The following is a 27613-nucleotide window of genomic DNA, read 5'->3' on the forward strand; positions in this document are numbered from 1 at the left end:
TATGCGCGTCTCTGTTTGACCTGCCATCGACCTAACTCACCCCTAGTAACTCCAAAAACATCGTAGTGACAGCCGATTCGACAATACATTATTATAATTTTTCGTCATGTCGCTATTAATATTATTAAAGTGTTATTATTAATCGTCAATCACTACTGAACAAATGGCAGGGTATTGGAGCATATTAATGAGGTTTATTTAGGTCGTGAGTTATGGAACTTGGAAACCAAACTATATAATGATTCAAATATGAAAAGGCCAAGCTGCACAAACGTCTGGATCTGGAACAATGTGAGCAATTGAAGAGTTGAACACCCTGAATATATACATTTAACTCCTGTATAACTCTCCAGTTGCCAAAAATCGAAGAGTGAATGGTAGTATTGTAGTAATCAGTTTTGCTTTCTTATCTACTTTCTATTTCTTTGCACTAATTATATTTCACAAATCGCGAGTGGAGAACTACAAGGTTCTAAGTGTTTGTCCTTGGAGAAACAAAAGTAACAATGAGGCAGCTTAGAATACTACTTCATTGTTGGGTTTATTTTTTCAAGGACGAACAGTTAGAACCTTGTAGTATTCGGCTCGCGAAATACCTACTTAAGTACTGGTTTATATTACTTATTGTTTCATGTTTGTTTAAGTGGGACCGAACACTGTGTATTCGTTTTCAGACATCAAGGAAGTCTATTGTACTGAACTAGGCTAGCTAGATCTATAGAAATGAATAAACTCAATTTAATTATTTGATAACTGAAGGTCGATTAGCGCCTTGTATAGCAGACCAAGCAACCCCTTTTCTGAGATTTGTATGATAATGTTTCCTGTGCGCTGTGATAGTAGGTACCCGAGTTGTACTGGACACGATACCTATACGAACAAGTGAGGGAGAAATTATTCGAGTGCCTACGCACTACGCTATATATTAGATAGGTATTTATTTTAGATTTCCAAGGTTAATATATTTTAATCTAAGTACCTACTTTTTGGCTAATTTTATTTAAGCATGTAAGTACCTAATTAGATATCGAGGGCATACTGACAGAAAGCATTATCTCATTAAACAAGTTCTGAGATAATCGCAAAAAGGACTTAAATTTTTTTTTTTCAAAGCTTTGTCCCACGTAGATTTTTTTATGATTTAAAAACATTTTTTCTACATACCTTTATGGCAAACACAATATACGACATGTTACAAGTCCTGTATTTTGTATACGCAGAACGCATTAGGATAAATGTCATTATCATGCTTTCTATCAGAATAAAAAAATAACAATATGATTTTATAATGTTTCTATTTTCTCACCATTATATCCTATGCCTTTGTGCGTTTTATCAGGATGTAGAGCGTAAAATTATATACATTTTGGCATTTAAAACAGAAAAACAGCAAAAACTGAAATAATGCATTCTGTCAGTATACCTACCCTCGATATTATTGTAAATTTTAAAGACCTGAATTTATATACCTAATTATTGTGGTCTAATTTATTTAAACAGTTCTTTTTGAGAGGTTTGAACTCTTGCCATTATGTTCATGCTTGATTTTGTAAATGTGGAAATTATGGAAGTTTTATTTAGGAAATCCGTTTCTCTCTGTGATTTTATTACATATTATCTATTATCTATCTAATCATAGATAATAGATCTTGCTATTATCTATGACCTTGCGGTTGGCATATGTTGGCAACACCATACTGACTTTTGTTGTTAAAAATGGCTGCCGGCTGGAGCCCGGAAATATGGAGTACATGGGATAAATCTGGGAAAGTTGAATTGTTAGTATAAAAAATAAAATAATTTGACGTCTGAGACTAAAGAAATTCTTCCAATCTAAAATTATGCAATTTCTGCATATTCAGTCATATATCTATTGCTTTCATCACGTGTGTCATACACTTCCATTGGTTAATATTGATCATTTTATTTAATTTCAACTGTTTCTTTCAGTTTAAAATTATTTGAGGCAGCAACAAAAGATGCCGGAAAAACGCCGTTACTTAGTAAAACAGGAAAACTGACCGGTATATCCAGAGCGCTCTATGAGTTGTTCAGCCAAGGAGTACGCGGCAATCTCAAGAAAGATGCCGTTGTTTTGGTGCTTAGCGAATTGAGTGTAAGTTTGTGTGTATTGTTCACTACTAAATTGTGTAGGCTCCATTTCGGGTGCATCTGATAAATTACGCATAGTCCAGCTGGCACACATAAAAACAGTATGTAAACAAGAAACGTCAACAGTAGCATGGTACATAATTCAAAACAAGCCCTAACCGGAGATGTCATATCCTATGTAGGTACCTACTACCAATATTTGCGAAATATTACTCATCACGGGTCATTTCTAAGTTTTAAAGTAAACGGTAGCCTCTCAATTATATGGTAAATTCAGAAATTGTTGGATGGGTACATGCATACTGTTAAAATTTAATATAGGGTCTGCATGCTTATTGAACTATAGTAATATGACTATTCTTTATAATATTGTACTAAATTTCGCTTTAACAGTAAATGCAAGCTATAGAACTGCATATCACAGATATTTTGAATGCCCATTCTGTAGGTATGCAAGTAAAAAAGATGGCGATTTTAACAAATCTAACATCAGAAATGAAATTTCAAAAGGTCCCTCTTTGTCTATATACATTGCTGGCACCAATTTCAGTCTGTCATTTTCTTGTTTTTATTCGCAACTTTAATAGATTAGTGTCACTAAACAAAAATCAAGCTGTTCATAAAAAGCAAATTATATGGAAATAATACAAATAGCATCTGTACACGTCCATGGATTTACTTGCACGAATAGTGTGTATTCTAAACTATCGCGATATAACTGTTTACACATAATATGTTGACTATCTCTAATCTCATTCTACACGCGTAAGTGAAAGGCTATGTTGTCATTGTATAGAGCTATTTCTGACAAGTTCATAGATATTCTGTGCGGCATAGTTTGTATTTCTTCCGGCAGGTTCGCCACTAACGTTCTACTGCACATATGTACCCAATATACAAGTAGTTACCAATTATTTTGTGAAAATTCAGAAGCTTCCGAACTTTTTTAACCATGCATGCAATCTAGCAACTTGCATGACAATACGTGTTTACACATGCATTTTCTTATTATGGCTGCGATAATACGTACTGTCAGTAAAAAATTCATACATGTGTAAACGGGGTATAAAATTACTTATAATTATTGTGTTTTTTCGTATAATGGCTTAATGCAGACGAGCGTTTGTTTTGGCGTCAACACAATGTGATTCATACAAAAGTTTCTCTTTTGCTATAGCGATAAACGTGTCATAATTTAACAATGCATAATATTATGTCTGGCACAACGTTCCCTCTAATTTTTCTATTGTGTGTGCGGATCATCGACACATCTGAGCAGTCGGTCCGTCAACCGGTGCGGTAACCCTCCCCCCCCACGAATACATACATACAATTTTAATTAAAACTTATATTCTAAGGTATTTATTAATTTCAGTGATTTTATATAATGATAACACTAACAACGAAAAATTGTCTTGTAATTTATCCTGTATCAATATTTGATATACAAAATTAGCATTTTTGGCACAGATAGGTGTTGCTCATATATCCGTACTTTCATCAACAATTAATGTATGAAACCGAGACTTCCGTAATTTGTCAAAAAAATCTTTTTTAATTACTGCAATGCATTCGACAAATTCAAATGCATAATTTTTACTTCACCAGCTTTCAGAGAGGCATTCCAATTTCAATTTATCGCAGGATTTCTTCTTAATGATCGCATTTGAAATATCCCATTCTATCCTTTTTGACATTTTTATGAGTCGAAGAATTGTGCATGTGAAAGTTTCGTGCATTCGTGCAAAACTAAAATCTGGCAAAGGAAACTTTCTTTTACAATATTTTTGTGTGAGGACTGTGCGTGTGATGAAAACATGTGTGCGGACACATTTTGGTAGGTGTTCGCGCGCACACACCTTACAGGGAACATTGGTCTGGCAGTGATCCATGTTGTAGCTGCGACCGTGAACGTGGCTGCAAATTTTCGAACGCCGGCCAATGCATCAATCCAACGCCACATTGATGCAGCTGCAAACCGGGTTACTACCAAATGTATGCTTGGCTTGTGTCTGTGAACAGAAATATCCCTTCATGCTTGATGTTGAAATTAATGGTTTCGGACAGTTACTTTTTAACTTGAGTAAACTATACCGTTTACTGTAAAATTACCAGCCTTTTGAGTGCTCACTCCGTAATTATGCCGTTTTCCAATAAAGTTTATTTTAAAAGTTCTAATGGAATACCTTATCCAAAGGCTCTCTATAGTCAGGTCATGGTGTGAAATTGTGAGTTCCGGTTGTAGTGCTATAAACATCCCACATGAGCATGAAGTTAGCTAGTGTTGGCAGAAAATATGACGTAGTTAGAGCGACACCAAGTAAGGAGTTAACAATCCAATAGGATTCACTTAAGAGCAATTAGAAATAATAGCGGTAACAATAATTTAATTTACCCTCTATGTAATTCGTGCACAGTAGAAGAAATCGCAATCTGCGCCATTTCAAGGTTAAGTTGTTCCACTATAATTATTGTTTATATTTCAAGTGCAATCCAGTACCTTATAAATGTTTGCAGTGAATAAAAAAATATAACATCATTTATATTAATTGATGTGTTATCATTTTCAAATCAGCTCTACACTCCGATGAGGATCTTCAACGCCTCAGAAGAAGTTTCTTAATTTAATTAATCTACTTTAAAGTTACTACATCTTTTTCAAGAGAAATGGATTTTAGCCACTTGTTCAATCTATTGGGTCCAACAACATGTGCATCTATCAGACCCCGCATTTGAAAGCGAGACCCACGATTCCATTATTGAACACTACGTCTCGCCCATCGCTGGCGCATTCATTATGAGAATATGAAAATCATTTTCCTCGTGCAAACAGTTAACAGCATTGTATTTGAAGTGTAAACAATAGCTATCACTATTATTGTAATTCACCATTTCATGTTGCATAATGTAGTGGCGTATTAATGGACACACTTGAAACAGGCTCTTCATCCCGACCTGCCGTCCATAATCCTCGATGTCGCTTGCATCATCGACTCGGAGACGTGCTCCGATGGTGAGACGGAAAGCAGAAGTAATTTCTGCTACATCTTAAAAGAGGCCGACAAGTTTGTCTCCGAGAAATTGCTGAAAGAGAGATTAGAGATAGATACTCTGCAGGATGTTGGAACTCTGAAAAACAAAAACTTCTACACCAAGTTTATCAAGATAAAAACAAAACTATAGTGAGTATTATAAAACTATATTGGTTATCTTTATTTTTGTGGATCCATAACAAAGTACACTAATTATTTTACAGCAGAGGTAAGTTCCGGGAAAGTTGGCTGTAAAGTGAAATGTCATTCAACAAATCATTTATTTTCATACCATTTCCAAAGATTCGGTTTTTATTTCAACACCATATTTGCATCGCAAAAATAAATTCGTTCGTCATGTTCAAACAGGATCTTCTTTCCTTGTTTGGACTGAGTAAGTGGTTTAGACAGATCCTTTAGTGCAAGAACGTAGTGGTCGCGCGGGGGCAGCGCGGCGGCGTCTTGCGAAACTCAAACGTATAACCGTTTGTAAAATGTTCATAGACAGTGTGTTTTTTGGGGCATAATACACACGGTTATACGTTTGAGTTTCGCAAGACGCCGCCGCGCCCGCCAAATGACTACGGACGAGCACTTAAAGTCAACTGTCAGTTGAGTAGCTCTAATCACAATATGGCATTACGCGAGTGCAGAACATCAACGTCTTAATTATTTATTTTTGGCAAAATAAAAGTAACAATGAGACAGTTTAGAATACTACTGCATTGTTACGTGTGTTTTGTCAAAAATAAACGCTTAGAACCTTGTACTATTAAGCGCGACCCAAATTAAGGTGCATGTCACGGTGCTTGTCGCCTACTGTCACGGGCTGCCGCTATGGGGAAAAAAATGTGTAATGTCATTGTTCTTGGTGTTTAAAATGTTATCAGACTGATGCTACCATCCCGTAGCACATTTTGAACCTTTAAACGAACATTGTCAATTGGCAAAATCTGCCGTAATTACTAAAACAACAATGAGGGCACTTCACGTTGAACTGCACTGCATCGGCACCTGCATGACGTTTTGAACGTTTTTATCATATTCCACATGGCTGCACTTTTCGAATGTCATGTCAAAATCACGTTTTTTTGTTTTTAGCGGTTGGCACTGTATTTTCTATGAGAATGTTGTCTATCATCTATGGTCTGCAAGTTGGGTTCTATTAAAAATATTATTTATGGATGTCATGTCAAACATAATTTTAACGTACGCACACATAGAAACTGCATGAACTAATTGAAATTAGCATGAATAATTAATAATAATTCAAATTAGTAATACATTATAGTAGGCACTCTTCATCAGTGCCATTCTTCAGTGATTTTACGAGATGGTGCAAGTTCAAAATATTCTGCAAAATGATGAAACCATAGACTACATTTTCGCCACGACAGCGTGACAGTAGGCAACATGCACCTCAATGTGGGTTGCGCTTTAGGCTCGCGTTTAGTCGAAGTATTTCCAATTGTTTATTTTATTTGTTCACTTTTTTATGAGTTAAAGTGGCCATATACTGAGATATAAGTGTATGTATGCCACAACAGATTTATAAATAAAAATGTAAAAGCCATCACCATGAATTAAGGTTTTGAAGCAGGGTACTTTATGATCGTCAGGTCGTAAAACCCAGATATAACAAAGTGTGCTGATTGCCCTGAATATTGAATGCACGATGCATTTACATGACAAACTTTAATGCATATTATTACCATACAGACGTAACTATTGAAAATAACATATTCTTTAACTTTAGCACATGCCAAGTTTATCCCATATTTTTCCGCACTCGACATCCGTAACCTGTGACTTTGACGGAATGTAGTAATTTATAATTAATTAGTCTAATGTTTTGTCTAATTTGCACTTAATTTATTTAATATTCATTAGAGCTTGGTACAACTGCCAATTAAAAGGATTATTATTTTTTTCTAGCTATAAACAGCGGAAGTTCAATTTATTCAGAGAGGAGAGTGAAGGCTATGCCAAGCTTATTGTGGAATTAAATCAAGAAATTACAGGGAAAATAGATTCTAAAAGTATTTTAGAAATCATAAAATCTTTAATAGGTGAGTAACATTTGATTTGGGTTTTAAATCATTTTTGATTGACTTTTTCCGCATTATGCATGTTTTTCCATAGAGGCAATGCTGGAGCAGTCACAGCATAGTTTCAATATGGTTGAAATACATCATAACATTTCACACATCTTTCATTTGATAAAAACTATTACAAACTGTGTTATGTACATTACAGTAGCAAAGAGTGTAGGGAAGTAGATGATGGGCAATCGAGAAAAAAGGACTGGGACAGTCATACTTACGGGGATTCAAGTTGAATAAGGTTTGTTGTTTTGGTCCCGCGGGGTGGGCTGGTCACAATCTAATTATATTATGGTTCACTGGAGAATCATACACAATTCTTTATTATTAGGATGACATCACCGTATGCTTCCATCTTTTAATTCGTCGGAATAGGCTGCAATATTTCATTGATTCAATGTAGATAAACAGATGTCACTGTGCACAATCTTAAATTGCCAATATTACATATTATGTAACGTGAATAGTTTGCTATTTAGTTTTCGCCACTGATATTTTTTAAGTTAAGCGTTAAATAATTGTCTAGTATAGAGTCTTTTCCATTAGCATAATATATTAGTGGTAAATAAGATATTCATTCTGTGTAAGTGATACATATTGTAATAATCCATTCATGATTGATGTTATTGTTAAAATATAGGATGCTTCAATTTGGATCCGAACCGTGTCCTAGACATCATCCTGGAGTCTTTCGAGTCTCGGCCGGAGGGAGAAGATTTCTTCGTGCCTCTGATCCGCTCGTATATGGCCGATCCGCGCATCATATGTGAGGTTTTGGGATTCAAGTTCAGCTCGCACTCAGAAGACAGCACTCCTCGCGGGCTGTACATCATCACGGCTCTGCTCCTGCAGCATGGCATCATTGCTCTTGATGATATTTATCCCTGGGTATGTAAATAGTTTTTTTTACAATTTATTGCTACGTAAAGCATTTTTGGAACAGCAGTGTGCGATACAATTGAATTTCAAGGAATTCGGTTTCATGTCTATTCGTTCATTGGTGATAAAATAATTTTAATACACATTTTATTGATTGAAAATATCGAAATACCATATTATGTTGGATGATTTAAATAGAATATTACATAATAAACTACCTTCCAAATTGCTTTTCTTCATTAAAATCTTTTTTTTTTGAATTGTACAAATTTCACATCTTGGGTTTTTTCAATTGTTATATTATTGATACAGGTTATGTTATATGCTACATCCCTCAATAGGGATTGAATGAATTGTTACTAAGGTAGATAAATCACCATTTCTCACTGTTTTTTTCCCCATATATGAACAGACTTTTTTGTGTTTGCGTCAAAAAGAGGTATATTCTGTTGTGCAAAGTGTCAGCCCCTGAAAAGAATTGTAATTATTTAAAATACCCTTAGAATGTAACCTAGTTCAAGATAGGAATGTACTTCAAAAAAATATACAAGGACAGCATTTCCTGTTCTAGTTAGTACCAAAGTACATAATATTATGTAGTTATTTTTATCTTAGTTTTACTTGTATAGTTGAAGCCGGATGACTCCATCATGTGGAAAGAGTGCGAGCGAGAAATGCGAGAGGCTCATGAATACGTTCGCCGGCTTTCCATCATCTGCACCAACAAACAGCCATCAGATGCCGAACAGGAAAGCAAGGAAAGTCCTCAGGTAAATGTTCACCCGTCCTCTTAATATGTAGGTACCTTATATTATTATAAGTAAAGAATTTCATTCTCTTCATCATTTTAGATGTCGAAACTATCATCTTTGTCTTTTTAAATCCATCCATAAATGATTTTAAAATTTAAAAAAATAGCAATTTAAGGAAAATAATATATTTCATTATTTTCGAGGAAACTTTAATTTTAATGACTGCTTCATAATATATTACAAATTGTTGCAATATTTGTTTATTGTGCCTGCAGTGGAATAGTGCACAGAAGTCTGTAAATCCATGAGTCACAGGTTTGAACCCTGCGACTTGGATCAAATTCACAACCTGCTGTTTTCAATATGTGTGTTTGGGTCCAGAGCATGAACCCATTGGGTTGAAAAAATGGTCTACAACCATGATATAAATTCTATTTCTTAAATCTCCACACTCTGGGGATGCCTATACTTTGAGCGCATATGAGGCGCCCAGTATCGAAGTGGGCCAAAGGCACTTTTCAGCGTTGTTTACATTTTAATGCCAAAAAATTCTTTATATCAATGTCTACCACTCTTATAATTTTCGTGCATGAAAGACGGGCAGAACCTATGCTAAATTGACTTTTAACATGTGCATGAATATCAAAAACGGCCAAAGGATTGACGAGCCAATCACAGGCCTAAAAATATAAAAAATCTAATGGCCGCTATAATACATCTTTCGTCTGCAAGACCTGTCATGTACAGTACACTCTCAGTAATCCGCCACCCCATAAACCAGACAAGTGTCCAATTAGTGAAAACGGTGGATTATAGTGCATACATACAAAATAATATGGTAAAATGGGATACATATTTTGTAAAAATAGTTTTTTATTGAGAAATTTGTACTATGTAGCAACTAGGTATGTAATGATGGTTTTCTTTATAATCAAAATCAAGTAAGTATTTATTAAATAAGCTAAGTTTATTCCTGCATGTATTAAACCCTTGGGCGGCCAACCAATATTGTACATTTTAGCAATCACAGTAAATGAAGCACCGCTATCTATCTTTCGTAAAATTTCCAATTTTTGTTTTAAAGTTAATGTGTCATGTTTACGCTTTCGAGAAGACTCCATTTTGTTAACTTATTCAAACAAAGAACTTGGCAGAAGAAACAAATAGAAACACATGCGACAGTTGCTAGAATACACAGCGGACTAACCTATGGGACTAACTGAAAGAAAACGATAATATTATTGACTCAGGCTAAATTTAATGGTCAACGGACGAATGGCGGACAACTCATAAGAGTTGTAAGTCATAATATTGGCACGTGGCGGACTATTGAATTTTACATACGCATACCGGCAGATTATAGAGCTTGGTTTTGTGCTTTCAACTAGTAAAAATAACAGCGGATTGTAGTAGTTGTCGGATAAGCGAGCGGAGGATTACTGAGAGTGTACTGTATTACAAAAGATCATCATTTATTATCAAAAACGGCCAAACTGAATAGTCGGTATTAAAAGTGGCCGAGAGCATATTTTAGATGTCAAATTGAGCTTTGTTAATAAAGTTACACTTAAATTTACTATTTAACAGTATTCAGGAAAGGTTATTATAGTATTAAGAGAAATATAATACTTAAATATGCATTGTCAAAAGTATAACTACAGTTTTTCGCCCTTCCTGTAACAAACATCAAGGTACCTTTGGCCCACTTTGATACTGGGTACCTCATTTGGTAATTTAGCTTAATTTACATTAATGTACCAATGTACATACATATTTCTCCTCCAATTTCTTTTTCTTTCGACCATGTCCAATTCTAATAGGATCATATGGGCCTCCACAGAGTGGAGGTTTGTATTGACAGATTTTGCCACTTGCTCAACCTAATAGGTCCATACTCTGACTCATACACAAATTGAAAAACAATATGTGTACTTGTCAGACCCAGGATTCGAACCTGAGACCCATAACGTAATAGGCCAATGCTTTAGCCGCGCGGCCATCGTGGGGTTTCTCCTCCAATACATAAGTAATAATATCAGTTCACCATTCTGCATAATAATTATGTAAAAATGTATTGATTAATTATGTATATTTTAATATAATATGTAAATCTGATTTTAAATTTGAATAGGAGCGCGTCGTAGACATGGACAACCAGAAATTGAACCTGGGCTCAGCGCTACTCGAAGTTGGATGCTGGAGTGTGTTTAATTCTTTGGCGGCTCGCTTGCCCGAGTACTATGCATCTTCACATCCACCCGCCGCCAAAGCTCTCTGCGGTATACTACATGCCACAATTGATTTGCTTTACAGAGAGTAAGTATTAATCATCAATAATAATGCTCGATTCTTTTATACATATTTTGTAATGGCAACATCTTGTATAACAAATTGAAAGCTGTGGAAACAATCACGTTGACTCACAAAGTTAGAAAAATGTAATCTCTGTCAGAAATGTATTGACCAAGGTTATAGTCAGTCAAATAATGATGAATGAAGGTAGTTTTAATTCCCCAGTAAATTATTTTCGATTTACTTTGGTAACATTTTATAACAATTGCTATGTTAATATGTATTGGTTTCTTTCAACAGATATTGCCCGATTGCACCAAAAATTAGATCAAAAGTAGTGAAACCTTTGAAGAGCAAACTGGCTGTACCTCAAGCAAAAGTATTGGAAGACCTCAAAGATGTTGTTGTTCCCGGTCTAGCATCCTTGGGACCCGCACTGCATATAGATCCTGTCCTCATGTACAAGGTATAGCAAAATGTTATAACTGAAAATATTGAAGAAAATCTTCTTTAGACGGAGCCTAAATATATAAAAGTGAAGCTGAAAAATAACTCATGTTCTAATGTTTATATGAACTGTGATTCATTTCATATTCCCGGGTCAAGAACTGCTAACGTTTCGACACAATTTTAGATTTACTGAATCATTCAATTCCATAAATTCTATATTGTTATGCCTAGTTTGTGATATAATATTATTCGGCTATTCTGAAACATAAATTATTATCAAATGGCTTTTTAAATATGGAATTGAATCATGATTATTCTTGTACTATTCGAGTTCGTGGATTCAACAATTTATAATATATTCATATATTTGTGATATTTATATGAATTACACAAATATGTCAAAACGTCATTCGTATCAAAAAGCGAAAGCACAGATGTTGCTTGTAAATAAGTCACCATATTTCAATAATTCCAATCTACCATCTTATAAAATGTTACTTATGCTCTGGCTATCAAATCTACCACACTAAAACATTCCAGAAATCAATTGTTTTATCAATATATAATACCAACTCCTCTTATTATAGTCAGCCTTTTTTTCATAATCAATTTTCTGTTTCAATTTGAGTTCAGTGATTCATACTTCTACTATGTAGTCAAATATCTCTATTGTGTTCCAGGTTGTTCGTTTATGTCGTTCAGCGAAGGGTGTGGCGGGTGATCCTCTCCACCACGAGATCTTGTCAATCCTTGATTCTGCCGTACTGCCCGCCCTTTCTTACATGGACTGCAATTGTTGCATGGCTGAAGAAGTCTACAGTCTATTGAAGCTGTACCCTTACCAGTGCAGGTTAATTAATGCAGCATAACCTTAGTTACCTAATTGGCGTTAGAGAGGGTCCAGATATAAATTAAAGATAAAAACTTGTTTAAAATATCTTGAAAATTTCATTATTCATCGTTACCTTTTTCTGATATGAAACTGATGACATATAGTGAAATCTGCATAATCGACGTTCCATTATATTGGGGTTTCGCAATCAATGGTACAAGTGTTCAACTGTAATTTTGAAAAATCGTTTCATCATTGTAATTAACACAGACAAGGCATAACAGAGCGGGAGATCTGTTTGTCTAACTGTTAATTTCTATTACATTTCTCTGTGTTGTTATTTTCCTGAAATTCATTCCAAATAGCACATCGCATATTATAGACTATTTCGCAGTCTGTTTTTATGTGACCCCTTACCGTGAGGTTTGATAGTTTTGATACAAAACAAGTCAGTCGGAAGAAGAGAAAGAGGCACAATATTGTTGATTGTAAGTAGTCAACAATACCAACCTTAATAACAAGCGCATTTGCCCTGCACATGAAGGTAAAATTGCTCCACTATAGGAAATGAACGTTTTTCTCACATATGGTGTTTGCTTTGCGATTTGACCGAGCATGAATTTTAGACAATTTTTATACATATGTATGAATAAAATTGTTATTGTATTTAGTTTTTGGCTGTCACAGTGTATTCTTTCTTCTCATTCTTTCCACCACGTTTGAGGCTCGTTGCAGAGGCTATTCTCAAGAAATAATGTACTATTAGGTGTATGAATGCGAATGCTGCTCCATGAGATCCCAGATCAGACATTGGATTTTACCAAAAGAAGCAGAAGCGATAACGTTTTCAGACATAGCTCGTCATCCCTATAAATATTGCTGATGTATTTCAATAGCTTCCTTTACCAAGTGCGAACACTACCGTTTGTTCTAGCAAATAACAACTGAAATTCTTGAGCCGTGTTCATATAATATATTATAAACATGAAACTGTGTGCCTGCAGGTACTGTCTGTATGCCCGCTGGAAGAATGAAGCACCGTTGAGGCATGCGGCCTTGCTGCGGCGTCGAGCGGATGCGCAGCGTCAGGTGAAGGCCATCATGAAGAGGGTGAGCAAGGAGAACGTCAAACCGCAGGGCCGTCTCATCGGGAAGCTCAGCCACGCTGCCCCCGCTTTCTTTTTTGACTACGTTCTACTTCAAATACAGATATATGACAATCTCATCGGTAAGATGCTTTTTCAAACGGTTTCACCATTACAAGAGAGAGCTTTATGAAAGTTTAGTATTAAAATACTCATTAGCATTTCTGGAATGTTTTCAATACGAATGACATACACAATATTTGAATGCTCATTTTAATATATATCTTAGTAATATCTGCAACATTTACTGCTGAATCTGCGAACCTCCCTAAAGCCTCAATGACATTGAGCTACTTTACAAGCTGCTTGTTGGCAAATTTACAATCTGCTTGTAAACTCGCCCAGTGTCATCGAACAAGCTAACAAGCGGATTATAAACAATCTACAATCTAGAGTTGAAAGTCGGTCAACTTTACACGCTGGTGTGTGGGCCTACTGCGTCTGCGCAGTAGAGCGATGGTAGCGATCTCCCGGTAAAAAAATGAACTACTCAACACGTCCTGTCAAAATAGTACGAGGGTGGGTCAATAATTCCTTAGAAAAAAGCATTAAAACAGTTTTGATTTTTGTATTTTTTTTTTATTTCTCAACATAATCTCCTTGGAGCTCAATACACTTGGTTAGACGTTTCTCATTTTTTTTTAAACCGTCAGAAAAATAAGTTTTCGGAAGGTCCTCAAAATAAGCATTTGTCCGATCGATGACTTCTTCATTTGAAAAAAAACGTTGTCCACTTAGCCATTTTTTTAAGTTTGGGAAAAGGAAAAAGTCACTGGGGGCTAAATCTGGCGAATACGGTGGGTGGTCGACCAATTCGAACTTCAATTCTTCAATTTTAGCCATTGATCGTAAACATGTGTGAACACGGGCATTGTCCTGATGAAAGAGGATTTTTTTCCTGTTTAAATGAGGCCGTTTTTCTTCAATTTTGTTTTTTAGCTGGTCCAATAAAGATGCATAATAATCCCCTGTTATTGTTTTTCCTTTTTCCAAATAGTCAACGAAAATAATTTCACGTGCATCCCAAAATACAGTAGCCATAACCTTACCAGCTGATTTTACGGTTTTCGCCTTCTTTGGACATGGTTTGCCTTCGCAATCCACTGCTTTGACTGTTCTTTCGTCTCGGGAGTATAGTGGTGTATCCATGTTTCATCTACAGTCACAAAGCGACGAAAAAATTCATCCGGATTGCGTTGCATGAGCGACAACAGGGCTTTAGAGACCACCACCCTATTGCGTTTATTGTCGACTGTGAGCAAACGCGGCACCCATCTTGCAGAAATATTTTTCATGCCCAATTTGTCATGTAAAATAGAAATGACGCTACCTTTTGAGATCCCTGTAACCTCAATTATCTCACTCAACTTTAATCTTCGGTCACTTAACACCATATCGTGGATTTTATTGATCATTTCTGGTGTAGTCACCTCTACAGGACGTCCTGGGCGTGGTTCATCCTTTGTTGATGTACGACCACGTTTAAATTCATTTAACCAGTTATAAATAGTTGCAAGTGAAGGAGCAGATATGCCGTGAACTAAATCCAACTCATTTTTTATTTCCTTTGCTGTTAACCCTTTTATATTAAAATGTTTAATAACAGCTCTAAACTCAATTTTCTCCATTTTCCATTTTTCCATTTTCCACAAGCAAATTTTTTTTTAAATGTACGAGAAACACAACAACCCGACCAATCTGATTGAAACTTCGCAGCATACTGAATCGGTAGTGCCGCTGCATGAAAACAAACCGCTTACAGTACTAGTCGCGCCACCTGTCGGCTTTTCTAAGGACTTATTGACCCACCCTCGTACCAAAAATGATGGTTTCAACTCACTAGCTAGTTGGCTTCTGAGCGAGTGGAAAGTTTTTTGTGTTATCATCACAATCGCATTAACTGACTCGCCCGCTTTTAAATTCGCCAACAAGTAAGCTCAATGTCATTGACGCTTAATATGTGAGTGATTACAATTTAATTCTTCTATCTGAAAAGCCATTTTACAATTCATCTTTTACCCAATTGTTTCAGGATAATTTGTTTCTCAGTTTTGTTCATTACTGCGTATCATCATATTATTCCGTTTAAAGTTAAAACTACACCAATTCAACGATTTCATGAATTGGGAATAACAATACATAATAATTTATTGAATTGTCGTGTTTTTAAGAATCTACAATTGAGTTAAAATGCTTGCAGCTTTTAGAGATAGATACCGGCAAAAATAATGACGCTTGCTGACAAATGAATCCATAATTCAAAATGAGTTGTAGCCAATCTAGACAGTTGACTTTGAGTCCTTTTTTCAGCATTACTTTCATATATTATTTAGACTCTTCTTCAACGTCTTTGCTTTCTATAATATGTATAATAATTATGAAAAACGTATTTACATCATTATGGATAATTACATTGCACAATCTAGTGAAAGACAAGGCTAACTGATATTAAATGAAAAAAATTTAATGTCTTATAAATAATACGGGACATTATCATTTAATGTATGGTTTATAGGTCCCGTGGTGGAATCACTCAAGTATCTGACGTCCCTGTCATACGACATGCTAGGCTACTGTCTAGTGGAGACGCTGGGCGGGGGACGGCGTGCCCGTGTACAACCGGACGGCGCTAGTGCCGCACCCTGGCTGCAGGGCATTGCTGCCTTCTGTGGAGCCGCCTGCAAGAAGTATGCCATCGATCTAACCGCCCTCCTGCAGTTCGTCGCAAACCAGCTGAAAGCGCAGAAGAGGTACACCTCATTTGGCTTCCTTCATCCTGTCTTTTGATATCTTGTCACAGTCAAAATATTGAACATAAAATTCTTGAAAAATATTTTCTCCATAGTCATAAGACTAATACATTCACAACATGACATGAAAAAATACAACGAAAAATATGTCAAATTATATATCATATACGATGTATGCATGGATGTATATAGTGCCATAAATAGACCATACACCTTAAAATTGATAAAACAACATACTCCAAAATACACGCTCACACAAGTGGAATATCTCAATATCCGAAGCAATTTGGTTGAAACACGGCTATTGCCTTCCAAATATAGCAACAATGGCAGAGGTACATAACCCCGAAAGAAATAGGCTGCTAGTCGAGTTTAATATTTGTGGTTGCAAATGCTTTCTGTTTTGATATTTCATTGAAGAGAATCCTTGCTGGCAAATGTAAGTGCTTCCACGTAGGCTAATAAATTTCTCTTCATTGTATCATTGTCAGACGTCGGTTCCCAGAGTGATCTAATAATGTGAGTCTCATTTTCAGCCTGGATCTTCTGATTCTCAAAGAGATCGTTCAGAAGATGGCGGGCATTGAAGCCGCCGAAGAGATGACTCCCGAACAGTTAGACGCTATGGCTGGCGGAGAATTGCTCCGTGGAGAGGTAAAACTACCTCATATTTGGTTTCTAAAATAGATATTATTACATCACCTTGGTGGTAAATTTACATATTCCACATCTGTAAATTTCAGATTGTGAAATTTATCACATATTTTTACAGAATAAGTTCCATAAATAATGATATTTTTAATCGTTCAAAAATCTTATATAAAGTCAGTTCACTGCCGATACAGTATGTACAACTTTTATTCACAATCACTGCCCACAGCCACACACCGCAGACTGCATTTTTTCCATTCTATTAGATTGCGATGTCTGCACATACTACTGTACAATGGGGGCATATGACTCGTGGAGTTCGAAATTCCCTCAATTAGCTGGGGTGACTGACCACTCTCACACTTTCCACTATTTTACCGCTAGTTGCTTTGATTCTAGCAATGAAACTTTAACTTACAATCACAGGTGGGGTATTCACCTACCGTTCGCTACGATCTGTCATATCAGTTCACTTTTAATTTCTAGCTAAAAATAGCTTGATCAGGTTAAAAATATTAAAATGAATGTTTTGCACATATTACAGGCGGGTTACTTCAGTCAAGTGCGCAACACGAAAAAATCGTCTCAACGCCTGAAAGAAGCCCTGGTGAGCGGAGGCGACGGCTTGGACGTTGCTCTGTGTTTGCTGGCCGCCCAACAACGTCACTGCTGCGTGTATCGAACGGGCGGAGCAGAAGGTACACAGAGACCGCATCTTAAGCTGGTGGGCCGCCTGGTGGACCAGTGTCAGGATGCTCTCGTTCAGTTCGGAGCTTTCCTCGCTGCCACGCACACTCATGATGAATACGCCCAAAGACTCCCGCCTCTTGAGGTGTGTTATCTTATCCTTGATTGAATTTCTCATCTCTGACCGATTGCATATAAGCATAATAGACCATTCACTTTTTTTATTACAGACATATTATAAACACATTTCTGGATAATTTTCAGAGCATGCTTTGTGAGTATCACATCGGAGCAGATGTAGCATTTTTCTTGGCGAGACCAGCTCTCTCGTGGAAAGTGGATTCCCGTTATGAGAAACTGAGGCGAGAGGGGTCAGACGGAAAGCGTGCAACCACCAACACCAAACTTCTGCGGTACGCGGAGGCTGCCGCTTCAGCCATGGCACCTGTCATTACCTCGGTTGCCACCACATTGCCTCCCAAGGTAAATTATTATCTGTTTGCTATAAAAATTCTTATTTTTAACGCATTTTGTTCTGTGTGCCCTACCAAGTGTATGACACACCCCTGTCTTGGGTAACTGCTCCTGAGATATTCCTAATCCCAACCCTCGTAGTTCAATGCGTAAAGCACTGAGGCCTATCTGAGGGTTATCTGGGTTAGATTTCCGGTAAGATCACTATATATATATTTATGTGATTTTCTTAAAGCCTGGGTGTTTGTTTCATTCCTATTACTACACAACGGTTTCGCTACACTACTGTCATTGGGTCTTATGGCCCGTTGAAGTGCTAAATATTTTATATAAAAAATACTGATGCTTCACATCGAAATGAAGGGTCAGTGGTCCTCCTGATCAAGACCAAGTGGGGCCATTAATTTCAATGATCTATCTGCCCAAATTATTGAACCTTTTATACATTTTTAATTACCCTAGGTACTGTGCAAAAACCATGCATGCATTTATATCATTATTCCAATTACACTATTGAACGTTGACATATATATGAATTTATTTTTATTTAAATTCTTTCTTACTAATCTAATTCAACATTTTCAACATTTGTGGTGTTATTCAGGTTTGGGAGGACATATCACCTGGCTTTTATGTGACATTCTGGTCGTTAACAATGTACGACCTGCACGTCCCGGTGGAGAGCTATGAGAGAGAGATGGAACGTCTGCGTGGTCTGGCCAATGCAGCCGCAACTGAAGGCGGAACCGCCGCCATCGCCAAAGGAAGGAAAGAACAAGAGAGATATCAAACGCTCATGGATAAACTGCAGGTAAGGATTTGTTATCTCACTAGAATAAAAGACGTTTAGCTGATGACTTCTCTACAAATATAGCCTAAAGAAATGTAAATTAAGTTGAAAGAAGAATTCATGGTCTACTTAGTTACATTTTGCATTGGGAATTCATTTATAGCAAACTTCACTATTTCTGTCTGTATCAGTCAAAAACTTCAAAAGTTTCAATGCAATATTAGATTCACTAAAACAGTCAATACCATAACTTATTATTATTATTCAAGAAGTTGCCGAATCCTTATAGTTAGTTTTAGCTTTAAATGGCTTAATCGAACGATACACGCTGATATGTGTGCATCATGTGCAGGAGGAGTGCCGCAAACAGCAGGAGCATGTGGAACGTGTGATGCACCGCCTGCGGCAGGAGAAGGACGGGTGGTTCCTGTCGCGCTCCGTCAAGTCAGCCAAGAATGAGACTATCACGCAGTTCATGCAGCTGTGCCTGTTCCCGCGCTGCATCTTCACGGCCATGGACGCGCTCTATTGCGCCCACTTCCTGCACACCATCCACTCCCTCAAGACCGCCAACTTCTCCACCCTACTGTGCTACGACAGGGTCAGTTCACCATTCTACATTTTTTTTGTAATTGGCTCTACAAACCGGTGTGGTTCAAATGGATGTTAACCACACATTGAAAAAATATGTGAATTTTGCCAGACCTTAACTCTGCATACATCTCACATTCAGTACATGAAATAGTGGCAGACTTAAAAAATGCATGTGGCATTTGTCAAGTCAATTGTATTGCACACAGAATTCAATCAAATAATGGCATTGTATTTCAATTATTGATACTTAAGATAAAATTAACATGAACTTCAATTGAAATTCAAACAAAATACTACACTTACATTTTTTCAATTCGGGCCTATTTATTGGTGTTGCCACTCACTCATCCGCCAGGCCGCCTTACGTTTAAATTAGAAACATATTACCATTATGTCACATGAGCTCATATGCTACGACCATCAGAAAATTCAATAATAAAAACTGACAACCTACAACACACGGGAATTTATAAACGTTTATATTGTTACCATGTCAACAATATTAGAAACGTTTTAGAATCTCTGTCATAAAGGAGTTTGGTAAGCTCATTCATTCTCTGTTAGTCCTAACTCTTTTTGTTAATGTGATTTTTTCTATCCCTATGAGAATTCAAATACCCCTCACATGGATATTAAGATCACCAATAAAATAATATTGGATGATGAAAGGTTATATATGTTTTGTGTGTACAGCTGTTCTGCGACATCACTTACACGGTGACGTGTCTGACTGAGGGCGAGGCAGCGCGCTATGGCCGCTTCCTGCGAGCCGTGCTCTCCACCGCCATGCACTGGCACTCCGGCAAAGCTACTTTCCAGAATGACTGCGCTGATTACCCTGGATTTGTCACCAAGTTCAGAGTTTCCAATCAATTTTCAGAGGCTAACGATCACGTGGGATATGAAAATTACAGGTACCACTCGGAAATTTATATTTCTTTCTATTTTAATCAAATCATGAATTCCTTAAATTCTTCTGTCTAAAATAGGCAACTAATAATCAAAATGATTTCTACAGTAATGAAAAAGAAAAATCAAATAAATTACTATCACATCTAATTATGGACCAATTAGTAACAAGAATAAAAATCAACTACAGTATAACCCCTATTTTACGTTTTTTAAGGGACTGAAGAAAAAAAACCTAATTGGAGGGAAAATGTAAAAGGGGGGTATTGAAAAAAAGAACATTTAAATTTTGTTTCTAAAAAAATAACCTTTTATTAAAAAACAACATTCAATTTTTTTTATTTTTTATTAAAAAAATCATGTATATTAGTTTGTTGCATTTTTGTTTTTTTGTTATGTAAAGACCAATCACCGTGCGCCGTTCTAAAGACACGGAGTTTTCCCTCCAAACACCTTACGCCGTTCGAATGCCACGACCCAATCATTGTCAAGCGCGCATAGCTCGCATATTTTGAATATTTCCGACGTAAATCGCGGGAAAGAAAAACGTAAATGCGGGTATTAAATGTACTGAAATACATCGGGACTGAAAAAATTACACGCAATTGCCGGGAAAACGTGATTTCCGGGCACTTAAAAACGAGGTTATACTGTATTTCAATATTGAAAATATTGTTACCTATAAAGTTCTGTCTTATAAAAAACCAGCCACTAATGGTACGTTTACATCTGACACTTATACCGTTATACTTATTTTATGTGTCTGACATAAAATTTCACTTCCTGTTTACACCTGCATGGATCTGACATAAAATTCTCGTATACTTCTCGTTGAAATAAAGTCTCTACACTTTATTCAATACAACATTTGGAATAAATATATGCGGTGTTTACAAATGGCATTGTAACTTATTCGGACACTTATTTCGTATACTTCTCAAAAACGTTATATCAGTTGTCAGTTGTCAATATGGGAATGTCAAAAAAAAAGAAAATAGCAGCGAGTCTTTTGCCAACAAAAATGAGGAAAAAACGGCTAAATGGATGCGGGAATGAATTCGGCTACGAGAAGAACTAGGTGCTTTCCGTTTAATGTTTAAAATCAAAGATCCACCTCAATTTGTGAACTTCAGTTTGCATGATTGGACCTTTTGCCAAAAAATAAGACACATAATTTAGAATTGCCATAAGTGTAGAAGAACGATTAACTGTAACATTGCGATATCTAGCAACTGGTAAGAAGTGAATCGTCATTGCATATTCAATATATTATCGTAATACGACTGCAGTTGTGGGCCAAAATGAATTAATACCATTTGAAGTGCATTTTTTTCTTCACAGACTGCATCAGAATTAATCGTATGTGCCGAGAACAAGCGATATTTTATTTTCGCACAAAATCCATAGAACATGGCACATCCGGTTTATTTCTCACTATCTATGATTTTTGACAGATCGCTACAGTACATTTATTTACGTAAGCGTTGGGCATACATTCACGATGTATGATAATAATTATTTGTCAGTCGTTTTAGAAATACATATACCTATGCACTTCACTACCTGTCAAACTATGAATAATGTGTCAGGTACTTGACATAAAAGTAGACGGTGGCTCAACTTCGGTGATATGTCGCTGCAAGTTCGAACTTGTCGTAAACGCGGTGTTTACATTCGCGTATATAAGTAGATTGAATAAGTGACAGGTGAGTGTGTCGCACACGCGAAATAAGTGGCTGGTACAAATATAATTACTGTTTACACTTAGTGAATATGGTGTCATACGATATAAGTGTCAAATGTAAACGTACCATAAGATTTGAGATATCTATAATAATAAACTTTTCTTTTTAATTTTCTTCTGAAGATGTGATTCTAATGTTTTTCATATTGTATGAAAATTAAATTGATTTGCGTTATATATTCAAATATCTAACGAAAATGTCTCGTTGTTACAGGCACGTTTGTCACAAATGGCACTACAAGATAACAAAAGCGATGGTGGTATGCCTTGACTCCCGTGACTACGTTCAAATAAGAAACTCCCTCATCGTCCTCATCCGAATTCTGCCGCACTTCCCCGTGCTCGCCAAACTCAGTCAGATCATTGAGAGGAAAATAGACAAGGTAACAACTAGATCACCTGCTTTCAGATTGACTTGACGTCTTATTATATACTTCTGTGAATGTTTCTGTCCTGAATGGACCTTAAAAAGATTTAATAACTAGATTGTAATGTTATTGTGTTTGTTATCCGCATATCCCAATGTCTCAATGTGTCAATTGAGACATCTTTTACGTGGCCAGACTTGATTTCATTGAAAGTTCCATATGCCATGAAGTATTAAATTATAGCCGGGCATACTTATTGATATTCCCATGACTTTGCTACATTTTGACGCCTTCCTTATATCCTTTGATCCATTATAGTATCATTATAAAACACGATTACAAATCAGCCAATATATTGAAGGACAAACTACCCCCTACAGTCAGTGAAGGTTTATAAAATTTATCTTCCGAATAGTGTGTTGAAATAATATATTATGCTTTATTCAAATAGGTACGAGACGAGGAAAGAAACCAGCGTCAGGACTTATTCATATTAGCAACCAGCTATAGTGGGCAACTGCGAGCCAGAGCTGCCAGTATGCTCAACGAGGCTGACTTTCACCAAGTGACTGGCGTTAACGACGGCTCCGGCGCTAACACCTCTGCTACATCACAGCCTTCGGAATCTGCTAACGGAGACCAGCGACCGGGTATTCAATTGTTTATTGCATATAATTATGAAATCTCTTACACGGAAGACATTTTTGCTGCCTCATCTTCGTGCAGTTGATTTAGTATTCATTATTTTCAGAGAAGGAACTGAAGAGGGAGGCCAGCGGCAAAGAGCGCAAATCTAATAATTCCAAAACCGGAGAGGCTGGCGGAGATAGGGAGTCAAAGAGAGATTCTAATCAACAGTAATAACTTCTTCAAATTATACCTATTCATACTTCAATATGTAATAATCAGTTACTCCGTCATTTAGTATTTTTAAATGAGCTTTGAAACCAGTCATACAACAGCCAATAATTGAAATAATGCGGGCATTCTGCAATATGTCGTATTTGCAAATTAACTAATATTACAGGAGAGCCAAAAAACTAAATTAATCATTTATTTTCTATGAAGCTAAAAGGTGGTTTATCAATGGCATTGAGGTTATGTAATTTTTATAAATTTAAATCTTATTTTTCCCTCAATCATTAATCTTAACTGTGATGCAGATAATCAGATTTTTGAACACCTATGACCAATTATAATACACACTATCCGTGGTCCTCGACTTTTGTACATGATTGGTTTCTGAAAATGTGTTTGAAACTAGAGCAATGTAAAAAAATGTATATTTTAAAATATTTTGGACAATGAGGAAATAAATTCATTTGCAGCATCTTTATCTGCGCTGTATCTGACATCTTTTTAATTTATCGTCTATTCATGATAGCAAAGATCTCTTCATTTCAAATTGAAGATATTATATTTCCACAATTTTGAAGAAAATGTATAAATACATTTGTGTTTTAAGGTCTAGGAGTGGAACAGACCGTCGCTCAGGTGGGGGAGAATGGGGAAGCAAAAATTTATCCCGTGAAGAAGATTCATCCCGCAGAAACAAAGACAGAACTTCAAATGAACGCGTATATCGGGTTTGTATCATACTTATTGCATATTCACCTCTATTGAATGTCACAATAAAAGTGACTTATACTTGAAAAAGTTATTTACCAAGATTTGACACTGTTTCTTTACCGTGAATGTGATGTTTTAGCATATTATGCAGGATGACCAGAGGTACTTGGAAGCTGTGAGCCCACCCGCCACTGCCGCCGTCGAAGAGATGTCTTCGCTGTCCAGCAACAACAGTAATGGATCTCTCCGAGGACTGCACGCGCAAGATTCTTCCGACCGCGGTAACTGCCACTATGATTTTTTTTATCTCGGGCGTAATTTAGAATTAATCTCTTTCATATCCAATTCTCAAGTCTATATCTTGTGTAACTTTATGACTACCTGCAGAAAGACGGCCGCAGCAGCATCATGGGAAAGGTCAAATAGTTACTCAATAATACTCAGTAGCTTAACTGTATTCCGGGCATAACTGTAATAAAATATTTTAATGGGTTTTAATTGATTTTATTCTTTGTATTTAAATCGTTACGTATAAGATTAATATGGTCGACCGTTTCGTTTACCTTGAGTCACTGAGAAAATGAACAGCAGAATCATGTCACGCTTCTGTCTATTAAGACACTTTTAGTCCCACTACTATCTCACTGAATTAAAAACCCGCCTTACAAGGCAAAAGCTTGCCCCAGAAGCCTGGATATTAACTCTGTGGAATGGATGAGTTCTGCAAATTTTTGATAAAAAAATTTTGAGCTACAGTCTACAATGATTGCAGCAGTTCAATCAACGAAAATTGAGAGATTGCTCTGGCTAAGCCATGTTCACTGTATGAACGACAGTGAACTGGTAAAGGATTAATGTCACGCAATCTAACACGCCGTAGAAAAATAGACAACCCAATAATTTTGTTGGCCGGATGGAGCTACTGACGACTGCTGTATACTTATGGTATCAAACTGGAATGGGCTGTTCATAGAGACAGCCGGAGAGAGTTGTTGAAGGAAGCCAACTTGCCATGTGTTGTCACGCTGCTGATAATGATTAGTGTCCAATCTATCTACAACTCCGTATGTTGCAACAACCACTCCATACTTCTATGAGGGTTAGTTAATGATTGTTTTTTCATTTTGTGATTGATTTGTTTTGATGTTGCTTACAGAGATGAAGAGACGGAAGTTGGAAGAGAGTTTGTCAGTGAAGGTTAGTATGAGAGGAATTCGCTCGCTGACGACAGGCGAGGCTTTTGGAATGGAGATTGGGCTGACCTGAACCCTCAGCACTTCGCATCTTTCTTCTGAATAGATTCACAGTGTCGGCACGCTGAGCGCCGGAGTCTGCGTTCACGGACAATCGTTAAACGAATGTAATAATACAATAAACATTGCGTTAAATAACGAAAGTATTTGCTAATGAAAGTGATCAAGATATATTGTTTTCGACGTGGAAGATTCGACGCTGATGTTGAGGGATCCCAGAAGAAGAGCGGAAATTTTACTGCTGCGAAGAAGACATCATGAGTGCTGCTGCCAAAGAGAGTGGAAAATATATTTGAAAAAAATATGAAAGGATAAAAGGAAACAAGCATATTTCGGACATATCTATCTTACATATTTACCATTTCCAATAAAGATGATTAAAAGTTAATCAAATATCAAAAAGATGAAAGATAAAGAGATGAAATGAATTTTATGAAAGCTTTTTACTGTGGGGTTAACATTCCTGGACCGCTGAACAAAATTGAAAATCACTATAAAAATAAAAAAGGTATCAATGATTATGACAATGCAGCAAGTCAAGAAACAAATATAAAACTAATCGATTCTTCGGATTTACTCACACCGGCTATTTCTGAAAGATATTGGAAGCATTATGGAGTTCGACCGCATAGTTTGTTAACTGGATAAAGCAATATTATGTCCATTACCTAATTAGATATTTATTTATTCTATCAAGATGTCAATAAAATGATGGAAAATTGTCCCATGGATTGCAAGTTAAATAACTCCCGATTTATAACATGTTTCGAAAAGCAGAGGTAACAATTGGATAATAGCGTTACGGACCAACAATCAACAGAATGAGCGAGGAGTTCGGAGGCAGCTAAGGGAGAACTTTGATAAATCTTTTGAGTGGATTGATAATGGCGACATAACTAGGATGGTGAACGATGTTCTTCAAAACTATATTACTGCACAGAAACAAAAAGATGTTAGCCTACAGAAGAATTATTGATATTGAATGAAATATATCTCGCAAAGAAAAGATTCCAACACCACTTCAACATCACTTCGGATCAGTAATAATTGTTTATTAAAAAAGAAAAAATAATCAGCTGAAGGATGAAGCGAGTTATGAGACAGTCAAATAAAATTACATTCAAATACGAGAGGATAAACCCAGCATTGGATACTGACTACTGGCTGATAAAATAAGAAGAATTGAAAGTATAATATAATGTCGGTTAATGATGACATTCTTCTAAAAAATAACTGTTTTTTGACATCAGATTTTTGGAAAACAGTGAAAGAGAGAAAAGGCTATGTTTGGATATGTCTATATAAACATTACTTGAAGAATATAGATATATATATATAAAACAATGGAATGAAATAGATGACACCATCCCCACTATGAGAGACGACAACTGGAAGTATCTCATTTAACCACCACCAGCAAATCACTTACGAAGTGTCTGTAATTGTTTGAAAACACAAATAATTAATTCAACAGAACACCACATCTTGCGAAAAAGCAATCCGACTCTTAGATGTGAATATTAGAATATTATCTAACGGAAGCCCAAGTTATCATCGAAAACTTAATATACTCCTTACCAAATACAAATCACGACAGATAATGGCATTCTTCAAGGCGTCAATCAGCATTCGCAGGAAATATTTTTTAGAATAATTGTCATTACGTAATTACCTCGTTAAATTTAAACCAACTATAATTTTAATAACGGCAGTATAATTAATCGAATGCTATCAAATTTCTCATGCTCATATAAATTGTTTCTTTAAAAATAATCATTTAAAAAAAATACAAATATACAAATTCCCTAAAAAAAATTTTTTTAACTATCAAATGTTGTGTAATAATTTTCATTCTAAAAATAATGCCTAATAAATCCAAAGAGAATTAAATTTTAAAACAGTATGTATTAAAACCATGAAGAACAACATAGGGTTTTTGATGAAGAAAAAAGTGCTAAATATTGACTTTAGTATACCTATATTGTATTTGAATGCAGTTTTATGCAAGTGCACATATTAAAATTTACAAATGTGGTAAAATCAGTGAGTGTAAAGTGACTTAAAAAGGATCATTCAGCCCAATCTTCTTCCATACTGCCGATTCAATTTATTTTATCATTTTCACCACGTGAGTATCCATTTCCAATCTTATTTCAATAGTACGTCCCTATTTTCATTCGTAGGATAATACAATCCCAATCTTTGGTATATGGTAATAATTTTCATTA

The 27613-nt window shown here is 36.1% G+C and overlaps 1 protein-coding gene across 3 annotated transcripts in view; it reads left to right on the forward strand.

Moving 5' to 3' along the window:
- Positions 1–1706: 1706 nt before the first annotated feature.
- Positions 1707–27613, forward strand: part of tho2 (THO complex subunit 2-like protein) — a 38338-nt gene continuing 12431 nt past the window's right edge. For 2 of the 3 annotated variants that reach the window (XM_085959001.1, XM_085959003.1), the window contains exons 1-23: positions 1707–1778; positions 1951–2116; positions 5053–5294; positions 7080–7213; positions 7887–8134; positions 8755–8895; positions 11009–11193; positions 11470–11635; positions 12300–12469; positions 13456–13679; positions 16112–16346; positions 16883–17000; positions 17542–17829; positions 17949–18167; positions 18763–18969; positions 19301–19549; positions 20236–20456; positions 22410–22578; positions 23015–23213; positions 23315–23420; positions 24029–24149; positions 24272–24413; positions 25289–25329. In XM_085959001.1, the coding sequence (XP_085815127.1) occupies positions 1717–1778; positions 1951–2116; positions 5053–5294; positions 7080–7213; positions 7887–8134; positions 8755–8895; positions 11009–11193; positions 11470–11635; positions 12300–12469; positions 13456–13679; positions 16112–16346; positions 16883–17000; positions 17542–17829; positions 17949–18167; positions 18763–18969; positions 19301–19549; positions 20236–20456; positions 22410–22578; positions 23015–23213; positions 23315–23420; positions 24029–24149; positions 24272–24413; positions 25289–25329 (4053 nt within the window). In that variant the 5' untranslated portion in view covers positions 1707–1716. The remainder of the gene's footprint in view (positions 1779–1950; positions 2117–5052; positions 5295–7079; positions 7214–7886; positions 8135–8754; positions 8896–11008; positions 11194–11469; positions 11636–12299; positions 12470–13455; positions 13680–16111; positions 16347–16882; positions 17001–17541; positions 17830–17948; positions 18168–18762; positions 18970–19300; positions 19550–20235; positions 20457–22409; positions 22579–23014; positions 23214–23314; positions 23421–24028; positions 24150–24271; positions 24414–25288; positions 25330–27613) is intronic. The other variant, XM_085959002.1, reaches the window with a different exon arrangement.

This window comes from Rhyacophila brunnea, unplaced genomic scaffold, assembly GCF_057557595.1.
Source record: "Rhyacophila brunnea isolate RB1 unplaced genomic scaffold, BYU_Rbru_1.0 scaffold_8, whole genome shotgun sequence".
NCBI classification, from domain to species: domain Eukaryota; kingdom Metazoa; phylum Arthropoda; class Insecta; order Trichoptera; family Rhyacophilidae; genus Rhyacophila; species Rhyacophila brunnea.